This window comes from Lutjanus erythropterus, chromosome 20 (genome assembly GCF_056507025.1).
Source record: "Lutjanus erythropterus isolate fLutEry1 chromosome 20, fLutEry1.hap2, whole genome shotgun sequence".
In the NCBI taxonomy this organism is placed as follows: domain Eukaryota; kingdom Metazoa; phylum Chordata; class Actinopteri; order Lutjaniformes; family Lutjanidae; genus Lutjanus; species Lutjanus erythropterus.
In genome coordinates, this window is record NC_139336.1 from 25,334,586 (window position 1) to 25,359,292 (window position 24,707).

The following is a 24,707-nucleotide window of genomic DNA, read 5'->3' on the forward strand; positions in this document are numbered from 1 at the left end:
AGTGTAGTATTTGTGAGGAGTAACAGGTTATAAATAAGAAGTCCAACACTGATGAATATGTAGAAACACAAAGCATCAAATCTGAGTGACTTCCGGAGGCGTTTGATTCGTTGCGGATGACATCAGCTGTGGAGTGAGTGTGCGAAAAAAAAAACCGGCGCCCTCTCCTCTCCCCGGTTACCGAATAATATGACACAATGTCTGCTGGTATAAAAAGCTAGGGCCACTCCTATTTGGGATCCACTTGTATGTCTGGAGACCACTCCGGTGCTCTCTGCGGCGAATAAAGGGAGGAGGCTGCTGCTGCTGCTGAGGCTGCTGCTGGGAAGCTGCGCGCTTTAACGGGAGATACAGAGAGAGAGAGAGACAGAGGAGAGGGGAGGAGAGAGGATGGCCACCTTGGTAGAAACCGCAGAGATGGAGACTTTAGGCGGCCAAAGCCACACCGGGGCGTCTCCGACAACCTCCAGCAGCCCCTCGCAGCACTTCAACGACGGCAAATTCTACCTGCTGGTGGTTATCGGCGAGATCACAACCGAGGACCACCTCAAGTGTGCCATTGCGGACATAGAGAAAGGTAAGATGGAGGTGGGTGGAGGCCACCGAGAGCTGAACTTAACATGTTCATAATAACTTGAGCAGAGATGGATGAGATTAGAAGTTCATTTTATATCTTTAAAAGTCTTGTGGGTTGTTGATGCGCCGGATTTTACGCACGAAACATTACTCCTGAGCGAATTACGCACAATAATTAGCGATTAATAACATCTGAACCGCATTTGTTGGCTGAATGTTTGAACTAGAAGTGCTCATAATAGGGTTATTGAACAGCCACTCCCAGTAATAACACCATAGGCTGTCGCAAAATCTCCAAAACGCTCCTTTAACGCTGTTTTAACCCACAGGTATCTTCATTACCACCAACCAAACTACTGTTTTGTTATTTTATTTTAATTGTAATGTCATATTAATGTCAGTAGGCCCAGTTGTTGTCATACACACGTGGACCAGCTCCTCTTATGAAGCTGGCAGCAATGATTCAGCATTAAATCTGCACTATGCGTCAATAATGCAACATTTCTTTGGCTCCGGCTGCGTTTTTTCCCCATGCCAAGCTTTATACAGGTGCGTCAGGCTTTTGTTTCAGGAGAGTCCCACGCATCAGTTTACAGTCAGGAAGAGACTCAACGGGGGATTTTTAGAGCAGCTTTTTTCTGTTTGTGTTGCTAAGGGAGGAAGAAAGCTTCGAGGGGAAAAAAGCAGAATAAATTCCCTACGCTTTGTGTTTTCAGGTTGAAATGGCTGCTTGGATACGATAATAACAGAGTAGTAATAAATTAATTCCGTATTCATCCTCTGGGAACATCTCTCCATCATCAGCAGCATCATCGTCCCGCATCCAGCTCGCTCTCTCATCCTTTCACCGGCTGGTGGGCGTGGCTCGGTCCGCACTGCGGTCCCTACGGAAAGCCACGAGGAACGATTTTTCAAGCGAGCAGGCAGGGCGTTTTAGAAACGCTACAGCTGCTGCTGTTGTAGTGGCCTGCTACCTCTCTGGCCTGAGAGTATGGAGTGTTTGTGTGAGAGAGGAGAGGAGAGGAGGGAGGAGGAGGAGGAGGAGAGTGTGGCGCAGTTACTGTGTGGGTGTACAATCTAGTCAGTTTTTGTTTTATAACAAAATATAGACAGAAGGAAACATTATAAAGAGAAAAACATGACTTTAATTTTTCTTGCACTGACTTGTTTTTGTTAGTGAAGCACTTTGTGAAAGGAAAAAAGCTGCTTTATTGAGATGAAAACAGGGACAACAACAACAACAACAACAATAATAACAATAATAATAATAACAATAACAAAATAAATAATGGGTATTTATCAGATCAGTATGCAAGATAATCATAATGGCTGCCTATTCCCTCCAAGTTTGTTCCTGCAGGTGACCAACCTTGACATCACGTTTTAGTAAAACCAGAAAACGTCATATATCATATTTATCATATATCATCAAAAACATCTAGTTTACATCTAACATCATCTCTAATGATATGTTTGAGACCAGTTCTTCACTGCATATTCTGATTCTTGGCATCTGCATTTTTCCATCTAAGAGCAATTATATGTTATATACACACGTCTACAACTTTAAACTCTTTGCTTTGTAAGTGTGGGTCCGATAAATATTTTATTTTATTTTATTTTTATTTTAATATTCATTCTTTTAATCCATTTAATACTCTCGTGTACAATAACATTATTCTTGATCCTTCTATAGCTTATTGTTTGGACAAATAAAAACTACATTTTATCATTACTGTTTTCTCATGTTAATCAAGTAAAGGTCTCATGTTGTCCTTTATTTTCAGTTGAGGCCTACTGTCGTAACACCCTTTCGACAAATAATACTGTGAGTGGACCAAATTTTTACGCCCATGTTTCATGCGCAGTTTACCTCACAGAAAGTAATTCTCTCTTTTTTAAAGTGCTTTTCTGTGTATTCCCAGTTCATTTCATCACCTCACTTCACGGAGGCCTTCATTTCAGGTTGCCTTTACTCTGCATAATCATGATCAGAGGACCACCATGACTCAGCTCAGCGGAGGCAACCAGTGCGTCTGGCCCATGGCAAAAACAGAAACAGGGCTATAGATATTTCCTATTATAGATTTCTTTCCTCATGCCAAACCGGTAACAAGTCTTTACATGAACGGGAAGCAAAGCATCAGTGAAATGTGTGTGTGGGTGGAGGTTATAGACTTTGCACATTTGTCAGACCTGTTGCCAAGTTCTTGGTGTAATGTCTTCTGTCTGCACTGATTCATTCTAACACACGTTTTTCTTCGGTGTCGTCTTTTCCTCTCCTTGCGCTTCTTTGTTTTCATGTTGATTTTTTTCTGTCTTTGTTTACCTCGCAGGGATCCGCTCGTGGGACACCAACCTTATCGACTGCAATCTGGACCAGGAGCTCAAACTGTTTGTCTCCAGACACTCAGCTCGATTCTCTGCAGATGTCAGAGGTAAACTGCAAATAAAAGACATTTTCACTGAGGGCTTCACATTAGCTGTTCGATTAATGGATTAATATGTTTCTGCAAACAAACAAAACCCACTTTTCCATTGGTGGAGGAAGTACACAGATCATTTACTTGAGTAAAAATGATACTACAAAATAAAATAACTCCTGTATGTCCTCCATTAAGTGAAAGCCCATACGTATGAATATCAAAATAAACTTCACGTATTTGAAGTAAAAGCACACATAATGTAGAATATTTTATTTATACTATAGGATTATTATCCCTGATGCAGTAATACGTAAGCAGCAATTTTGTCGTGGTTGGCCGAGGTGATTTGTTCGAAGTTACAATCTAATAACCCATCGACTCTTGTCTGACGACACTTTAGCCTCTGGGGGCAACAGTCAATGTTTTCGGGTTTCCGGAGTAGCCAGTAGATATCTGGATAAGAGAGACTTCCTCTTCTGTGTGCCAGCCACCATTTACAGTCAATTTAGCAACTCGAGATACTAATTTCTATAAACACATATCTGCATATGAGTGCAGATACATTTAAAATTTTTCTAAATTGTAGTCAGACAACAGCCCATTGGTTCCAAGATTGCATTTCAGGTGATGTGATGACATAGTGAGGATGTATGGATGGATGGATGTGTCAAACACAGGACTTTCACCCAGGAAACCAGGACTGACTTTAAAATTGAAATGACTGAAGTTACATAATGTATGTGACTTTCGTACGTAACCAGAAGTACTTGTTTTTACCCAACCCAGCAAAATAAGTTAATTAGACAGTAGTTATTAAACAGAATAGAAATACTCAAGTAAAATATCATTACTTTGAAGCCAAACTTGAGTAAATATACATATATATCACTGCAGTTTTCACTACAATGTACACAGTCACGTCTCAGTCAGCCATAACGTTGCGTGCTGTACACTAATCAGAGGGGTTTTATTACCTCTCCCTGAATCCGCCTCTCAGCATTTTGTCGCGTGGTACTTTTATGGCTGCATCAGTTGCGAGGTGAGGGGGGAGAGGCTCCATGAAGATGGAACAGATCCAGTGTGGCAGGACATGTGGTGTGTCAGTGGGCAGTATGGCCTTGACGGGCGGCAGCAGTTAAAGCCTCTGCCTGGCTCTGCTCCATATTGGACATGACCAGCAGGGCTTCAGACTCCACAATAGATTGATCCAGCCAGTAACTGCTGCTGCTGCTGCAGACCAAGTCAGGTGACTTATTTTAGTATTCCTGTATCAAATCTCTTAAAAGGCTTACAGAGGTGAAATACAATAGGTGGAGATGGAGGGGAAACATGGTGATTTATCTGTGATGGCATTCAAAGAGGCTCCAGATCCCCACTGCCTTTCATCCCACCTTGTTTTTACCGATTTCCCATCCTCCATTCTCCTCTCCTTCTTCCTCCAAGTGTGCTGTTGCCTTGCAACCCAGAACAAGATGCGCAGTTGATTTGGGAGTAATTAGCAGTGTAGAATCCCCAGTGGCAAGTGTCTGTCCATGAAAATAAAGAAGGGAGGGGAACCGAGAGGACTCTGGGAGAAGAGAGGGTGAGGGGAACAGAGTGAGGAGAAGAAAAAAGCAAACAAGGGAGCAAAGGGGGAGGGGGGGGGGGCTGAGGTAGGATGTATACATACATATTCTATGCCTCAGGCTTTTAGCCAAGAGGAGGAATTTTTTTTTTATTGTCTTTTGAACTTTTAATACATGAACTGATTTTTGAAGGTCTTCCTAGAAAAATACAATATTTTTCTCGACTTTTATGTATTTTAAGGATAGTTACGATGCATAAAGTTATGAGTGAAACACAAAATAAACCGCTTCAAGGGCACTGTTAATTGTCTAGCCAATTAAATGTTGCTACCCTCACTAGTCGGCACCAGAAATACTAGGCAGTTGTGGTAATTATTAGTATTCTGTCAGTGTACAACACCAGTTAACTGTTGCATCCAAGATGCTGCACAGCCACACACCACTAGCCAAAGATGCAGATCCAGCAGGTGCCTGGATGTAAACCAGCTAGGTGGAAAGTGGGACAAAGATGACATCTAAACCAGTGCAATTTGTCAGTATTTTTGATTTCAGGTTGTATTTCAGGTCTGTGTCAGAATAAACTGGCATATAGACAGTGCAGTGCAGGCATATGGACGTTAACCTTCAAGGAGAGCAGGCTGCTGGTGCCCACACTGCTAACTTCAGCCACAACCAAACTAAGATGACATTGTTTACCACCCCCTGAGTGTTTTCTTACTTTTAGACTAGTCAACTAGCCTAAATTTAAATTTCCATTTAATCGACAGGAAAATTAATCCCTAGAAACATTCCTACTCACTTCAAAGTAATAGTTAAACATTTATGGAAATATGTGTTTGATAAAAAGTTAAAGATACTACTCTAATATCTTTTTGCTAAATATGACGCTTCAGCCAGCAGACGGTTAGGTTAGCTTAGCATAAAGACTGAAAAACAGCAAACCTGGTTCAGCCCAGCGTTAACTTTCTTGGCAAGAAAGCAAATAAGTGAATTTCACAAAAATGTTGAACTATACCTTTAAGTCTGTGGATTTCCACAAAAGATAGTTCATCAGGAAGCTGAGCTGCTGAATTTATGTAAGGCATAATTTCAGTTTTAGCTGTAGGAAAATCAATGAAATATTAGTTTTTCATGTTTACCTTTAAACCCGGCTTTTAGTGCATCCATTGGTTAAGGCTCAGTGCTCACAGGAAAACACAAACCAGCAGGTGGTATCAGGCGGTGGAGGACGAATGCAATTATCTGTCGGCTTGATAGATGAAACGGCATTCATCATGCTGCATTAGTGCAGAAGAAACCTGGAGCCCACAGTGAGGGGGACAGGAAGGGAGGAAAAGAAGGACAAGACAGGAGTCCCCCGGTGTCTCCCTGATGGATATACGATACTGCTGGTTACGTATAGATTTCCCAGCATTCTGCCTTCAGTGCAGACAGCAATTGGAGAGTTAAAAGGCTGTCGCTAAACCACAAATCCATTCAGCGATCAATACTAATAAAGAATTGTGTTGACTTTCTCAAATGAATTTGTCCAAGATAAAGATCCTCTTGATATTTTTCACAAATACGATCCGGTTTTGTCTCGATGTCAGTTAATCCCAACTGATTGGTTCTGTTACTGTAAAATCAGCAGATCGATTGATCAGTCATGCACCTATCAAGCCGCATTACTCTTCATCTTCTTTGCTGGAAAAACTGAGAACAAAACAGGTTGCGGGAAGACATAATAATTTAGTAATTACTGCCTTTCTCCTACCTGGTTGTCATTTATTTTGACATGCTAATTCCTGAAAATAATGCCTGCAAAGGAGCTTAAAACTGAATGTTATTTAGAGGCGTCAATACTACAACACAGCGGGTGATTGACATTTCTGTGAGTCAGCCAGCTTGTTGGGGTTAGTTTGGATTTTCTGAAGTGGGGTTTTATAAGATTCTCTGCACAGCCCCAGTCTGGAGAAGCAAAAAGGCACGGAAGCTAAGTAATGTACTGGACAGTCAGCAACAAGGTATTTTAGCCTCTTAAAAAGGGTCCAGCTAAAAAAGTCTATATCAGTTTCAGTGTATTTAGAATATTTAAACTACTTTGCTATTAGACAGACTATTCTGCTGTATAACTCAAATATTGCTCTCTTTATGTTTTGGGGTTGTTCATCCGTCTGAAAGTGAGTGAAAAATGTCAAGAATGAACTGATTAGATTTTGCTGATCAAAGGTCAAAGTTTAAGGTCACGGCTACTTCCCATTTGCGTGAACGTGGTATCTCAAGAACACTTTAATAGAATGTGAATGACTCAAGGATGAACTGATTAGATTTTTGGTGGCCAAAGGTCAAGGGCACTGTGACCTCACAAAACACGTTTGTGCCCGTAACTCAATCATTCATGTGCTAAGTTGTGGTGGCATTGCAGCAGGTGCTTCACCATCTGTTGCCTGGCTGGTGGGGATCTGCGCTCCACTGAGTGACCTCTGCTGCTGATTCGCTCCGCAGCAGTACATTGTTAAGCTTCCACGCCTGTACTCCTCTCTGCTTCTCCAAACTGACCAACATCTATACTGACGATGAAGTACCTCATACAACCCCACTTCAAATGATCTTAACTCCGCCAGTGGAGAAGCTTAAGCTTGATGTCTAGACTGATTACGTACACTAGTTCTCTTTTTAATCCAGTTCTGCAGGGACACGGGAACAATGACATTGAAAACTGTGCTCAGGGGGCCCCCATCTTTGCTGCTGAAAGTCACCGTGGTCGGTTATTCTGTTGCAGCAGAAAAGGAACTGACAGCAAGGAGAAAGGTGCTGACACATACAGGACATCCACCTGAGGAAATAGACGTAATCCCTGCGTGTGAGGTCTCTGGTTTTTTAAGCCAAAGGAAGGAGGCATTGCATTTAGTTGTTCCACTGATCTATTTTTGGTGCTTTGCCATTCACATTGACGTTCCCCTGTCTGGTTCAGTCTGTGGCAGACAGGCTACACCAGTCTTGCACTTTCTATTCAGCCAGGAGGAGAATGCTCAGCGATGCATGTCACATTAGCTCGCCTCCCGCTGAGACAGAGACACGCTGGGTGTTGAGGATTTTTATATCGATCAAGGTAATTGTCTGGGTCAAGCAGGCTCCAGTGCACAATCTGTCATTTTTTGACGAGTTGGTGTGGACACAGCAATTTGCCAGGGTGATAGTGGTGGTGATGGTGGCTGCAGACTACTGTATTCTCTGTGTCATCACATAAAAGATCTGTAAGCAGGGCGTAACCCACAGAGACACAAGCAAAGAAGCAAAACAAAATGCTTTTCTATTACATTAGCAATTACAGATATGGCTGGTGTTCAGTATCATGAACAGGATGAACAATAGACCTCTGCGATTGATTGTTCTCTCATTTCACAGACCACTAAAAACCTTTTCCTCAGTCTCTTACTGTTCTGGTCATCGGTTTAAGACTGCTGCCTCCTCAGAACAAAGCTGAGTGAAGCTGGTTTCTCCCACAGTCAGCTGGGATTTTGATGGTGGTGGTATTAGACTGACATAAATCCACTTCAGACTGCGTGTGCAAAGGGAGTAGGTTTCAATAATGTATGAAAAATCAAGACATGGCATTTTGGCCCTTAAGACTTTCAAAAGGTAGAGCACTGGTAAATCATGGACAGCATGCTACAGCTGAGGACAGATGTGTAAAAACTAAAATAGCAAATTTAATATTTGAAATAAAACCATTACAATCATCAGTGTTGTGCATGAACAACATGCTCATGGTTTTGTTGAACAGTGAACTAAACAAATCAGTTTGTAACTAATGAACTTGTGCATCGTCCACTCCTGGGAGAGTTAATGACGCTCATGTGGTGAGCTGATGAAAAAAAGTGTGATGCAGCAGCACAGCAGAGAGAGAGAAAAATAGTGTGCAAAATTAGTATCGACAGAAATGTCAACATGATATGGCTTTAAAATGTTTTTTGATAATACAGCAGTGTGTGACCCAGGCTACACTGCAGACTGGAGTCTCTGTTACAGTGAAAAAAAGACCCGCTCATCTACTCCACTTCATCTCCCTCTTCATTTCCTCTTGGTTCTCAGGCATTATGGTGGTTTCAGTTTGAACGGGGAAGTCAGAATTTCTGAGCTCACAGTTGGACATTTCAACAGTATGTTGGTATTCAGGTTTGCTGTTTTCAAGATATTTAAAAATTAAAATTTAAAATTAAATTCAAAAAGAAAAACAAGAAATTAAGAAATTAAGGTAAACTAGTTAATTTAATCTCTGTGAATTGAACTTTCAGCTAGCTCTTGTTAAGTGATAATACTGGCAATCATAGGCCTGGCTTCCATCACTGCAAAAAAGTTTTTCCCTATAAATTAAAAAGATCAAGTGTCATGATGCTATAACTTCAATCTAGACAAAGAATAATAGTTTACAGCCATGCTAGGTGCTCTGTAAGGTTGTATTTATAGGTACAGCTGTGTTTGAAGATGGTAGTGCTGTCATACAACATGCTCATAATGACAATGACAATCGCCAAAGTAAGAGCGCTTCATTGTCTGGGATCATAGATGAACGTCTGTGCCATATGTCATGGAAATGCATCCAATAGTTGTCCAGTTGTTATAGATGGCACAAGGGAGAAAGCTGACAAAAACATTCACACAATGACATAAACAACCTAACAGATCAATGCAGCGGTAGATCAGTAACTCCCATGTTCTGCAGGGTGAAATGACTGATTTCGCCTCTGGAGTTTAGTTAGTTTGGAGAGAGCAATATTTGGCTTATATAATGACAGTCTCCCATCAGTAAAGGCAAAGTAAAGCCGTGAAAATATTCTATATATAGTGTACACTCAGTCTGATATTGATTTTTTAAGTGGGTCCTTTTATGTACCAAGAATACATTTTGCTGCTGACTCTGTCAACAGCAGTAAATTGTTTACCTTCCTACTGCAGATAATATAATGACTGTGAACTCATTGTGAACAATGTGAACTCTCCTTTAAAATCTTTTTTAAATTGAAGTAACCAGAACATCTTTAATTCACGGGTGTATTCATGTTGGCTTGTTCGCTTGTATGAATTAGCCATTTCAGTGTGTTGATGCTGATTAAATTTGATTAAATGATGACATTGTTATCACCTGAAAAGTGACATTTTAACATTTTGATGCAAAACTTAGAATTGCAAAAAAAAATAAAAGACTACCCTATCTCCCCACCGAAAATAGCAGAATAATGAGATGACTCTGATTTTGCCATTCAAACATCTGTATATGAAAGCTCAGAATTTAAGTCACACTTAGAAATATTTTTCCCTCCAGACACCTAACTCTATAAAATAAATGGCCTGTCATATGGGAACTGCTAAAAGGCTGAAATAACCAACCAAAGAGTCCTTATATCTACTTTCACCGAACTCCCCAGATTATTAGAGTCCAATAGTCGTGTGCTGTATAGGAGCCACTTCACACTATTAACAGTGGTGATTCTGAATGAGTTCTCCTGTATGGAGCGACGGCCCTCTGGGAGGAAGTTGCAGGGTTAATGGCTATGTGCTGCATGATGAGAACTTGCGATATGAAATATGTATGGAGGAACCGGCCCAGCAGCCAGATAACTGCCGCAGCATCATGTCTCTGGAGACGAGGAGACACACTCTGTCTTCAATATATTCGTCTGAAATTTAAAGCTCATTTCCGAGCAACACCTCACTGGCCTCCGAACCTGACAGGGAACATAGTTGTATTTTTCTCATTCTTGGAAATTTCTTTGGTTTTATTGATTTATGTATTTAAAAATACATTAGATAACAAGGAAAAGAAACAAAGAGAAAGGTTGAGAGAATGATGACACTCTGTCCATGTCTCGTTAGCTGGACCAGAGGATAACCACCCCCCTCCAACACACAGATACACACACACAGCAGGATCAAAGTCATTAGCATAATCAATCATGCAAAACCAGGGATTGATTGATTAAGAGCCTGCTGTTCATTTACTACGCTACAGTTCTGTCTTAAAATGTTACTTACGGCAAAGTGTGGGTGGACTAAACCATTTTTAGTCCATTATTCCAGGAGACTAAACGATCTTTGGTCTTTGGCAAATAATCATCATGTCTTGACTGTATTGTTTGATATCTCAAAAGGAGATCACTCCAACTAAACACGTCGAGTATAGAGCTGAAATATTTAGTTGATGAATTAAGTTAATTGATTGGTTAATTGATCAGTTGATCATTAGAATTTTCTTCTGATAAAATGTTTATTTGTATTTACGCACATTTCAATTACACAGAGCTGCTTTGCCAAGAAATAAAAAAGGAAAAGAACTATTCACAGCTCTGCAAATCAACATAAAGAATATGAACATGTGCATCAACACAGAGAAGAGTTGCCAAAAATAAAATAAATATATATAATTAAGAAACTAATCTTAATTTTGGCCAAATTCACCACAAAGTCAGTACGGTACATTATCACATTGATAATCAAAATTAAGCCATACCAGGAGGCCACCAGTGTCTGTCTTGACACAGTGTTTTACTGCTATTTTTACCTCCAAGTACACTGTCATTAACCCGTCCTGCCACTGATGTGGGGTGGGTGGAAGTGGTTTGAGCCAAGATAAAGTTGTTGCCACCGGCAGAGGGACATCTTATCCATAGGTCCATCAGAGGTTGCTCTTAAAATATAATATTAGATTCTATATGAATCTCTTCCCAGCACGACAGAAAATTAATCATCAACTATTTTAAAAATAAATTAATGATTTGAGTAATTATTCTAACCAAAACTGCCCAAAAACGTGCTTCCAGCTTGACAAATCTGAGTAGATGTTGTCTTTTTTTTTTTTTTTACTAATTTATGATATTTAGACAGACCAACTAATTATTGATTATCTATAAAATAATAAGGAGAATAATAGATATTTAAAAAAAAAAAAAATCCCAAATACAACCATAAAAGCAGCGCACACTTCATACACAGATTACAATCTTTCTAGAAAAAATAAATATACAAAATATTTCCAGAGGTTTCTTCTTCTTTGTGTGAAACATGTGACTCAGTAGAAGGTAATTTACTCCACAGCAATGCTTTTTGACAAAGAAGAGAAGATATCAATCCGGTGACGTATATTCTGGGACAAAGACACTCGATGTTCAGAGACCCAGAGCCAATTTTAATAATTCTGGGAATATCTAAAGATGTAAGGAAACAAAAACAGGCACAACAATGCCTGCCGGCGTGTGGCCTTATCACTTTAAATAAAAGCTGCTCCCATCATATTGGAAAAAGACAGAAGTTCCAGCATCGAAACTATGGCTCATAGAACTGACTGGCAAACTTGACTTTGAGAGAATCTGACTTATCATTAAAAACAAGATGAAAGATTTTGATCTATGTCTTGTAGAAGGAACCTTAACTAATTAATGAAGAGAAAGACGTTTAATTATGCCACAAAAAATCTTACCATATTATGATCACCCAAAATACAGCATCACAGAGTGAAACAAGAGGATGATGGAGGAACGATTTCATGCTGAAACGGGTTTTAATGCAGAGGAGTGGGATTCAGGGGCGAAGAGGTGTGTTATACTTCCCTCTCTAGAGATTTCATCCATCTTAGAGATGAAGAGCTCCGCTCCGCAGAGACCATTAACATTTACACAGCCATATTAGAACTGCCAGATTGACTGTGTTTGATGAATTAGCTGATGAATTTGCTGAGCTCTGCCCCGTGTACGAACCAGAGGAGCAGAGATTCATTAGGACTCTGTAATCAGTGTTTTATCTCATTATAACGGAAACAAGCACAGATGATGAAAATGTTAAAGGTGAAAAAAAAAATGCAAATGTTTCAGTAATTTTTCAGGCTGGTTCACTGTTTGAAAATCATTAGCGTGGACGTGATAATACATGATAATCTCTGATTTTCACTCTGCTTCCTGTGGGTCGACTTTGACACAAAATAAAACACAGCAGCATGTCACAAATGACCAGACAAGACTCAAAGTCAGTTCTTCTACATCTATAAAAGTCAAAATCCTTCCATTTAACTGTACAAAGCAGTTCATCAGCCCTGTTTTGTTGTATTAAATCTCTCTTCAGTCAAAACCTATACTTTTGAGCCTGTTATTGACTTATCATCCAGTATAGAGATATGAATTCAGTAATTTTACTGACCTCAATATTGCTCTGTGTGTACGCGTGCATGTTTTTTTACTTAAAAATGTCACCAGCATTTGAGCCAGCATGATGCTGGAATAAACAGCAGGGCTTTTCCTACCATTTTAAGACTTGGGCGCAGTGCCTAAGTGTTTCTCACAATGAATAATGAACAGAAAAAACTATTCTGAGACATGTTCTGCTGTCATGTCTGGTTACACCATTTCTTTGTCTGCTCTCTTTGTCAATTTTACCTTGGATCAGTGGCAGTTATATACTTTATTGCAATTATGTCGGACAAAATGCTGGACACATCATATATCTTGTTCAGTTATGTACATTAATCCAAATGTTTCCAACAACATTCAGAAATCAGACACAGAGAAATCCATAATTGATTCAAAGCAATGGTGTCTTTCTTACTAGCTGTTGTCAGCTAGTTGCTATAACCCCATCCGCCAGAACTTACATATTGTATTGTTCAAACCTTTATGACAATGGTTGCCATTTTCTGTTGCTCAAAGAATTAATTTACAGACCAATCCTTTTGTCTCTAATATGCATTTAATTTGTTGTGGCACATATGATTACCATATGAGAGGGAAATGACTATTATTAGCACCATATCAACACTATAAAATGCAGGCATGAGATTAAAAACAATTCCATTTCTTGGTATGATGAAATTATGTGACTATGAAATGAGTTTTTGCAATTATTTTCTCTGTTGTTTTGCAGGGCAGAGAATTCTTCACCATAAAAGTAATGTCCTGGAGACGGTGGTGCTTATCAACCCCTCAGATGATGCAGTCAGTACAGAGGTAAAATTAGCTATAATTGTTGACACTTTGGTATATTATCATAACCTCTTCCTTATTATTTCTGTACCTTGGTATTTCATCTTCTAAATCACACAGCCATTTATAAAATGCACATTTACAAAGCAATTACAGCTTGAAAATGATTATTATTCAGCCTTGCCTGTCCTCCACGTTTGGCCAATTATCCACCCTCTAATTTGAACTGATATTTGTTGCTGAATAAAAAAATTGGAACAATTAGGAGCTCAAGGGACAAGACTAATGCCTTGTTTACTGCTAAAATAACAAATGCAGCCTTTTACCTTTTGTTATTACAGGAAGGCTTTTGCCACATTTTGATGGTAGGAAAGTCAAAGGAGGGTCAGGAGCATAAACGGCACAAAATTTTCTCTTGTGTCACTGCTGCTTTTCAGCGTTGCCTTGCCTCCACCCTCTGGCTATGTCTGCAGTCAAACTGTGCATTAATAATATCTAACAGCGCAGCAGGGTTGACCTGGGCAGCCGCCCATAACAGCTGATGATGCTGAAAAAAAAGACCAACAGAAAGAGGGAGAAGCAAGATAGAGAAAGACAGAGGGAAAGGAAACTTAGCAGAGTGCGGCAAACGCATTAGCAGTTCAGCTAATTAGCTAATGGCTTTGAGTGACATGAAAGTGGTGATATTTCAAATGCATTAAATCATTAAGCTGGTTGCTGCAGCAGCAAGGCTTTGAATTCCCTGTCTCTACAGCCAATAACATTGTTTTTCTTTAGCGTTCTTAAAATTAATTACTTTTTCAAGTGCTATGGGTGATTTTTCCAATGTTTCTTTAACTTATTGTTCTTCTTCTTCTTCTTTTAATTCTCAGGTTCGTTTGATGATCTCAGACACTGCCAGACACAAGCTTCTGGTTCTCTCAGGTCAATGCTCTGAAAACACAGGGGAGCTGATTCTTCAGTCAGGATCTTTCTCTTTCTTCAACTTCATCGACATATTCACTGACCAAGAGGTGAGCAAACATGATATTTTTTCCATCATCAGCCAAATTTTCCATATGATTACCCTATGACACTAATATAATAGTTTTCCAATGTTTACTTTAACTGCAATAACAAAACAATAAAAACGGCAACACACAGTGAGTGGTTGTTGGCTAGAGGATGTTCACAAAAAAAGATCAGCCGCAGTGCACAGTCAGGAGCAAATTTTGAACAAATATTTAATTGTGCTTATTTTGATAGATACTGCAATTTCATTTTGATTAAAAACATATTAAGATAATTATGGTGTGATTTTTGCAGGGATCTGCAATCAGAAGCCTGTCAAATATGCTGTGTATGCCAGGACGTTTCTGCAGCACAACAATATTTAATTTAAAATGGTATTTTGACACACATTTTGGCTTTAACAACTATCGCACCTCCTGCAATTGGAAAATTGCAGTGAGGCCATATTGTGATTTCTAAAAAATTCCAATTAATTGTTCTGCCCTAGTGTGTAAAGTGAAATAAATACAGGCCTACAAGAAATGTATACATTTATACAGATAAAAACAGTGGCATTGAAAGTTAAGCTATTTTAGAGCTGCCCATAAATTTCTTAAATCAGGTTTTCTGGGGAGCTCATGTCTCTTTTCGTTCTGGTTTTGGCGGTTTTTATGTTTTACATTAATGGAAGGCTTCCAGGGTCTTTGAGATGATGGCCCTCCTTAGAAACTCCTATTCTCGTCTTAAAACTTACTAACATACATACAGTACAGGCGTGTGCATATACATACTGAAACTGTAATTGTGAAGCACTGTTCATTTCATCACGGAATACGGTGTGGTCAAAATTAAAGTACCTTAATGTTTTTTCGTACACAGATTGGTGAACTGCTCAGCACCATTCACCCAGCAAACAAAGCCAACCTTACACTCTCCTGCCCTGAACAAGGCGACTGGAAAAACTCCAACTTGGACAAACACAACCTGCAGGACTTTATTCACATGAAACTAAACTCCACCCTCATACTACCTGAAATGGAGGGCCTCTCAGAGTTCACAGAGTATCTGTCTGAGTCAGTAGAGATCCCGACTCCTTTTGACATGTTAGAACCGCCAACCTCAGGTGGATTCCTCAAGCTATCCAAGCCGTGCTGCTACATTTTCCCTGCTGGCTGTGGTGACTCTGCTCTCTTTGCTGTCAACGGCTTCAACATGCTCATTAACGGTGGCTCAGACAGGAAATCATGCTTCTGGAAGCTGGTGAGACATCTGGACAGGGTGGACTCCATCCTCCTGACTCACATTGGTGACGACAACCTGCCAGGCATCAACAGCATGCTGCAGAGGAAGGTTGCAGAGCTCGAGGAGGAACAGTCACAGGGTTCGACAGCTAACAGTGACTGGGTGAAGAACATGATTTCCCCAGATATTGGTGTTGTGTTTGTGAATTTTCCTGACAAACTGGAGACCCCTGAACCTAATTACAGAGTGCGTCGGAATGTGGAAGAGGCAGCATTCACTCAGCAGTTCCTCGCCAAGTTAAATTTGAGGATAGAGCCTTTGCAAAGGCCTGTTGGAAACACCATAGAGCCAATCACACTTTTTCAGAAAATGGGTGTTGGGAAACTTGAGATGTATGTGCTTAATCCATCAAAGAACAGCAAGGAGATGCAGCACTTTATGAAGCAGTGGACAGGTAGTGAGAAAGACACAGCTTCAATTCTGCTGCCAAATGGAAAAGAGTCTGAGTATCCTGTCTCTTACTTGACGTCTATCTCTTCGCTCATTGTGTGGCACCCTGCAAATCCCTCAGATAAGGTTGTGCGTGTTCTCTTTCCTGGAAATGCCACCCAGCATCACATCTTTGAAGGCTTAGAAAAACTAAAGCACCTGGACTTCCTGAAGCAGCCGGTTGTCACTCAAAAAGCGATGTTGTCTACTGCACCGTCAACACCAACACTAAAGCAAGCTAAGATGAAACACAGAACAGACAGCAAAGAGAGCCTGAAGTCTACCCCAAAGCCATCACCGATCAAAAGCATCAGGAAGGATTCAAAGGAGGAAGCACCGGAAAAGGCAAAGACAGATGCAGAATCAACTCATGAAAAAATGCAAAAGACAGAGAAAAAGGAAAAGGCCCCGCTGAAGAAGGAAAAGGCAAAGGCATCTGAGAAAGAATCAAAAGCAAAGGCAGAGCAAAATGAAACTCCAGAAAAGAAGAAGTCTGAATTAAAACCCAAACCTGAGAAGGAAAAGATTATTAAAAAGGAGACCAAAGTGTCTGCAGAAAAGAAAAGGGAGGTTAAAGTCACAAAGAAAGATGATACACCCAAACATGAGATTAAAAAGGAAGAAAAAGTAAAGAAAGAGGAGGCAAAGAAAATTATCAAAAAGGATATCAGAAGAGATTCACCAATGAAGGAGAAGAAGGAAGAAAAGAAAGAGCTAAAGAAAGATGTCAAAAGGCCATCTAAAGACATAAAAAGGGCATCGGCTGTGGGTGAAGAAAAGAGTGCAGCACCAAAACCAAAGCCTCTGAAAAAAGATGCCACAAAGAAAGACACAGGAGTCCCGTCAAAGTTAAAAGAGAAAGCAAAGTCAAAGGTCACAAAGAAAGAGACAGAGGTAGATAGCAGCAAACTTGCAGCCAGTGTAGCTGCTGTTCCAGATGATCTAGAAGCTGAAAGATCCCTGATGTCCTCACCAGAGGACCTCACTAAGGACTTTGAAGAGCTTAAAGCTGAAGAGTTGGGGGAGGATGATGCGACTGTGCAACAAACTAAGGAGGAAGAGGCTGTGATGATCCACCGTGAAGAAATAATACAAACCAAAGAGTCGCCTGAGGCACTAGAGTCTGTGGATGAGGGTATAACCACAACGGAGGCTGAAGGAGACAGTGGAGAGACTCCAGATGAACAAGTTCTCAAGGGAAAACTCAACGGCAGTGTGAGTGAGAAGTTTGAAGATGAAGGAACCGGAATGGAGGAGACATCTGAGGGCGGAGATTATGAAGAGAAAGGAGAGACAGAAGAAGTTTATGAACCACAGAGAGTGGAACCAGATAAAGAAAAGATTAGTCCCACTGAAGATGAACGCCAAGAAGTCAAACCAGGAATTAATGTTGAAGACGATGATGTGACAAATAAAAATGTTGTAAGTCTGCATATAAGTGAGAAAGAAACAGAGAAACGTAATCTGTTTTTATCAGCCTCACCCAAAGTGTCTTCACCAGTTTCCCCGGCTGCATCTATCCATGATGAAATGCTCCCAGTTGGCTTTGAGAGCTCAGCAACCTCAGATGATGAGAACAGAGATGAAGCCCCTGAGGATTACACCTTAAACTCTGGCCACACTCAGTCCACCATTGAGATCTCTAGTGTGCCTACTCCCATGGATGACATGTTGACTCCAAGGGACATTATGAGTGACGAAACCAACAATGACGAATCTCCCTCACAGGATGTTGGCAGGCTTGGGACATCGGCATCTGGAGAGTTTGACAGGAAGAAGCTGTCTCCACTTCAGGATTTGCCAGTGTCAGAACACTCTCAGAGTGATGCCACAGAAGGCCACGACTACACCCACTCTGCTTCCACGATATCTCCCCCTTCATCACTAGAAGAGGATAAAATTGGCAAGGAGTTCCAGTCTGCAGGGAAAGCTGAAGGGTTTGCTGCAGCTCAGGAATCACGTGACAAGTTTGACACAGACTCTCTTAGACTCAGTTCAACTTCCACGACATCACCTCTTGTACGTTCTCCCTCAGTGGACCGCAAGGATAAGTTTGATGCTCCATCTCCATTTGCTGCTCCAATTGAACTCTCTACCACCCTGTCAGGGGGCGCCAAAGCAACAGCCGATTCCTCCATCAGCCCAGATGACAAGACACTGGAGGGAGCTAACTCTCCCCAGTCCTCTGGTCACACACCTTACTATCAGTCACCAGTAGACGAAAAAGCAGGAGCTATACCACCTGTGTCAGAAGACAAACCACAGGGTCCGATAATTGTGGAGGTCACAAGTGATAAAGAGGATTCGTCCAACAGAGTTACTCCAGAGCCTTATGAGCCAGAACCAGAAAGATCCTCCCCCGTAGAGACAGCAATGTCCCCTCCAAAAAGCCCACCTCCAACTGATTCCCCAACGAAGATGGACAAATCACCCTTTGATATTGATCATAAGAAAACTGAAGAAAGCAGCCAGTCACTGTTGTCCTCAGCACCGATGACAAAACATGAATCAGACACTAATCCTTTCACAGCTTTCAAAGAAGAGAGTAAAATGTCCATTTCTGAGGGCACCACATCAGACAAGTCAGGAACCCCTCTGGAGGAAGTGGTCGCAGAAGATACATTTTCACATTTAGCTTCAGCGTCCACCGCCTCTCTGGCCACCAGCTCCTTGCCTGAACCTACCACTGACTCTCCCTCTCTTCATGCTGAGGTAGGCTCTCCTCACTCAACAGAAGTGGATGACTCTTTGTCTGTCTCCGTTGTTCAGACCCCAACCACCTTTCACGAGGCTGAGGGATCTCCATCCAAGGAAGACAGCCCAAGGCCCATGTCAATCTCCCCAGACATTTCACCAAAGACAAAAAGCAGAACACAGATGCAGGACTCAAAATCCCCAGAGCACTCCACCATGTCAATAGAGTTTGGCCAGGAGTCCCCTGACCACTCCTTAGCCCTGGACTTTAGCAAGCAATCCCCAGAGCACCCATCTCTGGGAGGCAGCTCACGTGCTACAGAAAATGGCCCAACTGAGGTTGATTACAGCCCCTCAAATGGAACAGATGGAAAACCATCTGAAGACAAGCCTTTCCTTTTTGAAGAGAGCGATTCAGTCCTTGCCACATCTGCAACCCCATCAGATGCATCACAGTCCACTCCCTCTGTTACAACCCCATGCCAGATGACAGAGATACCACATGCCGTGGCTGAACAGACAGACAAGTCTCCAGTCACCCCAAAGGCATCATCTCTCACCCACTCTCCACATTCCAATGAGCCATCCCCAGTGCTCGGAGGTCCCCCGGCTAAAGACAGCACCAGCCCAGTTTCACCATCTGTTGAGAGCATTTCTAATGAACCTGACAACCAGCAGAAATACGACAAGTCGCCCTCACCTCCCAAAGCTACTTCCCCATCATCATCTTTTACCTTTTCAAAGGAAGAGTCTTTTTCCCCAGTAAAGGAGACTAATCCCTTTAAATGTGAGGATTCAACCCTTGAAGCAAAATCCCCTGTGAGCCCCAAAGTTCCCTTTCCATCACATCTACCTCTCTCCTCTGATCTGTGTAATTACAATTCTGCTTGTGGCTCAAGGGACCCAGACTCCACTAAGAAGAGCCCCCCTGCTCCATCTAAGACTGATGTCGACCTCTGCCTGGTCACTTCTTGCGAATACCGTCACCCCAAAACAGAACTATCCCCATCTTTCATCAACCCTAACCCTTTGGAATACTTCATCAGTGAAGAGAACGCCCTGAATGAGGAGAAGCCTCTGGCCAAGTTAGGAGGAGGGCCCCCACCCCCAGGAGGTAAGCTTTCTGCCAAGCAATGTGAGGAGACCCCACCCACATCCATCAGTGAATCAGCCCCCTCCCAGACAGATTCAGATGTTCCACCAGGGACAGAGGAGTGCCCCTCCATCACAGCAGATGCTAACATTGACTCTGAAGACGACTCTGAGACTCTGCCAACTGACAGAACCCTGACCTACAGGCATGCCGATCCTCCTCCGGTGGCACTCAGAGACTCTGCTCCTGCTTCAGGCCACCATGATGTCTGCATGGTCGACCCAGAGGCCCTCAAGGCTGAAGAAAACCTCCACAATGCTAATACAGATGGAGGAGAGAAGCTCAAGAAGAAAAAGCTTGTGAAAAAGTCTTCCTCACCAGCCAGGAAGACTGGTCTGTCAAAATTGAAGGACTCAAAGACTGCCTCTCCAAAGAAGATGGCTGGAGAAGGGAAAGATGCCAAAAATGCAACTAATACCTCCGCATCCAGAGGTGTAAAAAATGCCACATCAGGTCAGTACTATTTATTCATTGTCATCATTTATATCATGTTACTACTTCGTACAATTTGCTAGTATTTCAGTAGAGCTTATCTAAGAGAAAGTCCTGTTTTTGCCTCTTTCAGGTACTGGCACTGGAAAGGGATCCAGTGGGGCATCTCTGCCCAACTGTCCGCCCATGTATATGGATTTGGTTTACATCCCCAATCACTGCAGTGCCAAGAATGTGGACGCTGAGTTCTTTAAGCGGGTGCGCTCCTCTTACTATGTGGTCAGTGGCAATGATCAGACGGCTCAGGAGCCGAGTAAGGCTGTCCTCGATGCTCTGCTGGAAGGAAAGGCGCAGTGGGGCAATAATATGCAGGTCAGTTTCCAATATTAATAATATTAATATCAAATGTGGCATTGATTTGTTGCTTCATACTGCGTCATCATCTTTATTGTATGTTTCAAAAATTATGTAAATACAGCCGTCACTTTTTGATACATCAGTGGACGAATTATCCTAATTTTTGTCTTGGTGGAAACACCGACAACAGCGGGGTGAAGGAACCTCGGGCAGCTCCTGTTAATGTGTTGAAGAACAATGAACAAAACACAAACTGGTTTGCAGCTGCAGATTTTTAAAAATGGTGTCTGTAATAAAATGCAGCAAGTACTCAACCAATCAGAAATGTTAAGTGCTGCACACCTGCGAACGGGGACTTTTTGAGGGGTAAAATAATGCTCCCAGAACTTGATGTAGAACCTGGTTCCTGCAGTGGAAACCTCCAAAGGTTCCCATGGGAAAAGTTACTGCAGTGGAGATGCAACTTTTGGAATAAAAAAAAAAGGTTCCAATTTTGAATTTCAGTTTCAGATTTCTTTTTTCTTAATCCCCCTCCTTTCAATTTCAGGGTAACAGAAGAGTTTGAATATATAAAGATTATATTCAATAAATCTATAATTGTAAGGATGATTTCTCTGAATGCTTTATCTTACAATTCTCCATCCTCTCCTCTCTTGTGTCAGGTCACTCTGATTCCAACCCATGACACCGATGTGATGAGGGAGTGGTACCAGGAGACCCATGACAAGCAACAAGAGCTCAACATCATGGTCCTGGCCAGCAGCAGCACCGTCGTCATGCAGGATGAGTCCTTCCCGGCTTGTAAGATTGAGATGTAGGCCTGCTCAGCAAGAGATGTGACTGATAATGAGAGGGGTCATTATTTAAGAAGGAAAACAAATTCATGTAGCATAAAACCTAAGCAGACACTTAAACACTTATATGCTAAAATGATACTTCTTGTGTACTAAACCACAAAAAAAATAGATATCAGCAATGAGGACTAACACTAATACAAATTAGCTTGCAAAGGACAATGTTTTCTATGTAAAGTAATACATCCTTGGCACCCTCAATGTGTCCTCTGGTTTTTAGGTTTAAATGGAAATGGATTGTACTGGGAGGAAATTAGAAACCAAAAAAAGCCAGCCGAGCCATTATTGTCCGATTACGGTAACTCTAGTCAAATAATGATGTTATTGTTGATGTATTGAGTTTCTTCTGCATCCCCAGATTAAAATACATGAGAGCTTTTAATCAATTTAACTGTTGTCAAGGAACAAAACTTCCCTGCAAATGATATTGAATAACGGTTGTCATCTACACCAAATAAAACAAGACGTTTTTGCCTTAGGGAGTCAAAATGAATGTATAAGAACTGGTGCAACTAGCAGAAGAGTAGGCATGTATAAACTCTACACATCAGACCCCAAAAAGGACTGTTAAATGGTTACATAGTTGAATGATGGTAAATATAAATTAACTTGAAAGGACACTCAACATTGATTAGCATTAAGAGGACGTCTGACTTCATATTCATCACAGGCGAGACGAAGTGCTCCTAGCATTGTGAAACTGTTCCATATGGCTGGATTTTATTTGATTTAAAATGTATGTTTGGGGTATTTTTGGTCTAGTTTATGTTGCTGCTGATATATGAATATTTATTTATTGATTATGTTAAATTTTATTTGTTGTGCTTGATTGTCCAGTTAGCCTTTTACACTGTGCAACAGGAGGTTGCCTCAGAATGTTCTCCCTTTGCTTTTGTTATTGTACATCTGTAAAATCGTGTCCCACAAACAATATTGACGCTTTTTAGAGGATTGTCTTTTATTTCAGATTGTTTTATTTACAGATTATAAGTTATTGCAAAAAGAGAAATCTTATTTCTTATACCTGTTTTTTATGTAACCATTGCTATGGGGGGAGCTAGACTTTTCCCATTGTAAAGCTGGCGAGGCAGGATATTTTCATAAACCTTAAAATGTCTTGTTTTTCTAAAGCATTGTATTATAATTATAAATAGCTTTGTGGCCGATGGAGTGGTTGGAAGATGTGCATGAGTTATGGTACATTTTTTCCTGTTTTTTTTAAATGGGGGTTTTGCTCAGACTTGCATTCAGAACAACAGGGCTACAGTATAAAGGCAAAATAAAGGAGCATTTTATGATTTTTGCAAGTTGTGCCATGGCATTGTACACCACAGTAACTCCAGCAAGTTCCAGTGGCACTGTATTGATATAAAACTTGATTTTGGGTGCAGCACAGTGTAGATTTTCAGGTTGACTTGAGCATTTTGGGAGGCTATAAAAGGATGAAAGGGAAACAGCTTCCAGTTGAGGTATAGTCTTGAGCGGGGCAGCACACAGAGAGCGAGTGACTTGTGTGTTTTAGATGAAAGTATGTAAAACAAAAACTTGACACTTTAAACACCAATATGACACAAACCAAACTAACAGTACATAGGCCTTAGATCAGCACTGACAGGCCAACTTCTGGACAAACATTTAACAAACCACAACTCGACGATTACAGGCTTTGGTATTTTGGGCTATTCGATTGGCTCACAGAGCTCAGCAGATAATTCAGGTGTTCATGATACAACTACAGACCAGTTTTCCTGCAGGCAAACCGCAAACCAACACCACAACCAACAACAAGCCTACAAACACTGGACTGACATCTCTCTTGAACTGACATTTCTCTTTTCTCTGTCTTCTTTCTCTACACTTCCTCTATTTCTCTCGCTTTCTATTTATCTCTGCCTTTTTCTCCTTATCTTTCTCTCGGGAGAACTTTAATAATGTTTGTCTGCAGCTGTGTGGTATATTTGTCTTGTGATCTTGCATCCTCTCTGCCCCCTTTCCCCAAACTCATATGTAACCTCTAGCAATTAGTTTTAAGTGAAAGTATTCCTTAGTGCTTTCTGATGTTTGTGTGCAATATTTCCTCTACCCATATGGCAAATCTGATGTAAGAGGAACCACTACTAAAGAACAAACATTCAAAATGACCACAATAAAATATGTTGTGAAAAATAGTATTTGTTTTCTGTCTTTTTTTATTATTGTGTTATTATGCAATATTTTGCTGTTTGCATGCCCAAAGAAGTAACACATTTACAATTCTACTCATATAAACAGGGATAAGCGTTTACAGCTAAGCTAATGTCTGTGTGAGCTTGTGCAGTGGTGCTTTGAGCTAAATGCTAACATCAGCATGCTAACATGCTGCAAGTCTTTGTACTCAAGTCCCAAGTCAAGTCCTAAACTTTGAGTGTCGAATCCTATAAGTGGGTTACCATCCAGTTACTTAGCTGTTAAGCTAACTTTAGCTAAGCTTTAGTTCGCTAACTATGTTAAAGTTAGCCTCGACTTCAAATGTCAAAGTTGTTTGGTCTCAATCTATAATTTTCAACCCTGCATGTTTTCCATACTCCAATTTGTTTTTTGTTGTCCACTGCATAGTTTTTGTACAAAACGCTCTTCAGTGTCATATTTTCAACACTTAAAAAATCAAAAAAACATTAATTCTTCATGGTTCTCTGTCACTTACAAGTGGTTTAACACTATTGTCAATTTGTTTGTAAAACACCAACAAACAATGTTCTTTAAAAAATAAGATTTTGACTTTCTGGGAATGAAGTGTGTTTCAGGAAATTAATTGATTTGTAGCACACTTTTTAAAATAGCATAGGCTACTTTTTTGGGAAGTATCAAGTATTTTCAAGTCAAAGGCTCAAGTCTAAGTGAAGCCAGGAGTCATTGATGTTTAAGTCCAAGTTGATTGCAAGTCCTTTCTGATTTTGAGTCGAGTCTAAAGTTCTCGAATTAGAGTTGAGTTGAGTCATCAT

General features: G+C 40.9%; 1 protein-coding gene across 1 annotated transcript; it reads left to right on the top strand.

Annotated features, from left to right (window-relative positions):
* The first annotated feature begins 249 nt into the window (after nucleotides 1-249).
* On the top strand, nucleotides 250-23,493 carry map1b (microtubule-associated protein 1B). The gene is made up of 7 exons (XM_084745696.1): nucleotides 250-577; nucleotides 2,913-3,014; nucleotides 13,457-13,539; nucleotides 14,388-14,528; nucleotides 15,385-20,536; nucleotides 20,649-20,887; nucleotides 21,535-23,493. The coding sequence occupies exons 1-7, from the start codon at nucleotides 391-393 to the stop codon at nucleotides 21,688-21,690; spliced, it is 6,060 nt and encodes a 2,019-aa protein (XP_084601822.1). The 5' UTR covers nucleotides 250-390; the 3' UTR covers nucleotides 21,691-23,493.
* The last annotated feature ends 1,214 nt before the right edge of the window (nucleotides 23,494-24,707 follow it).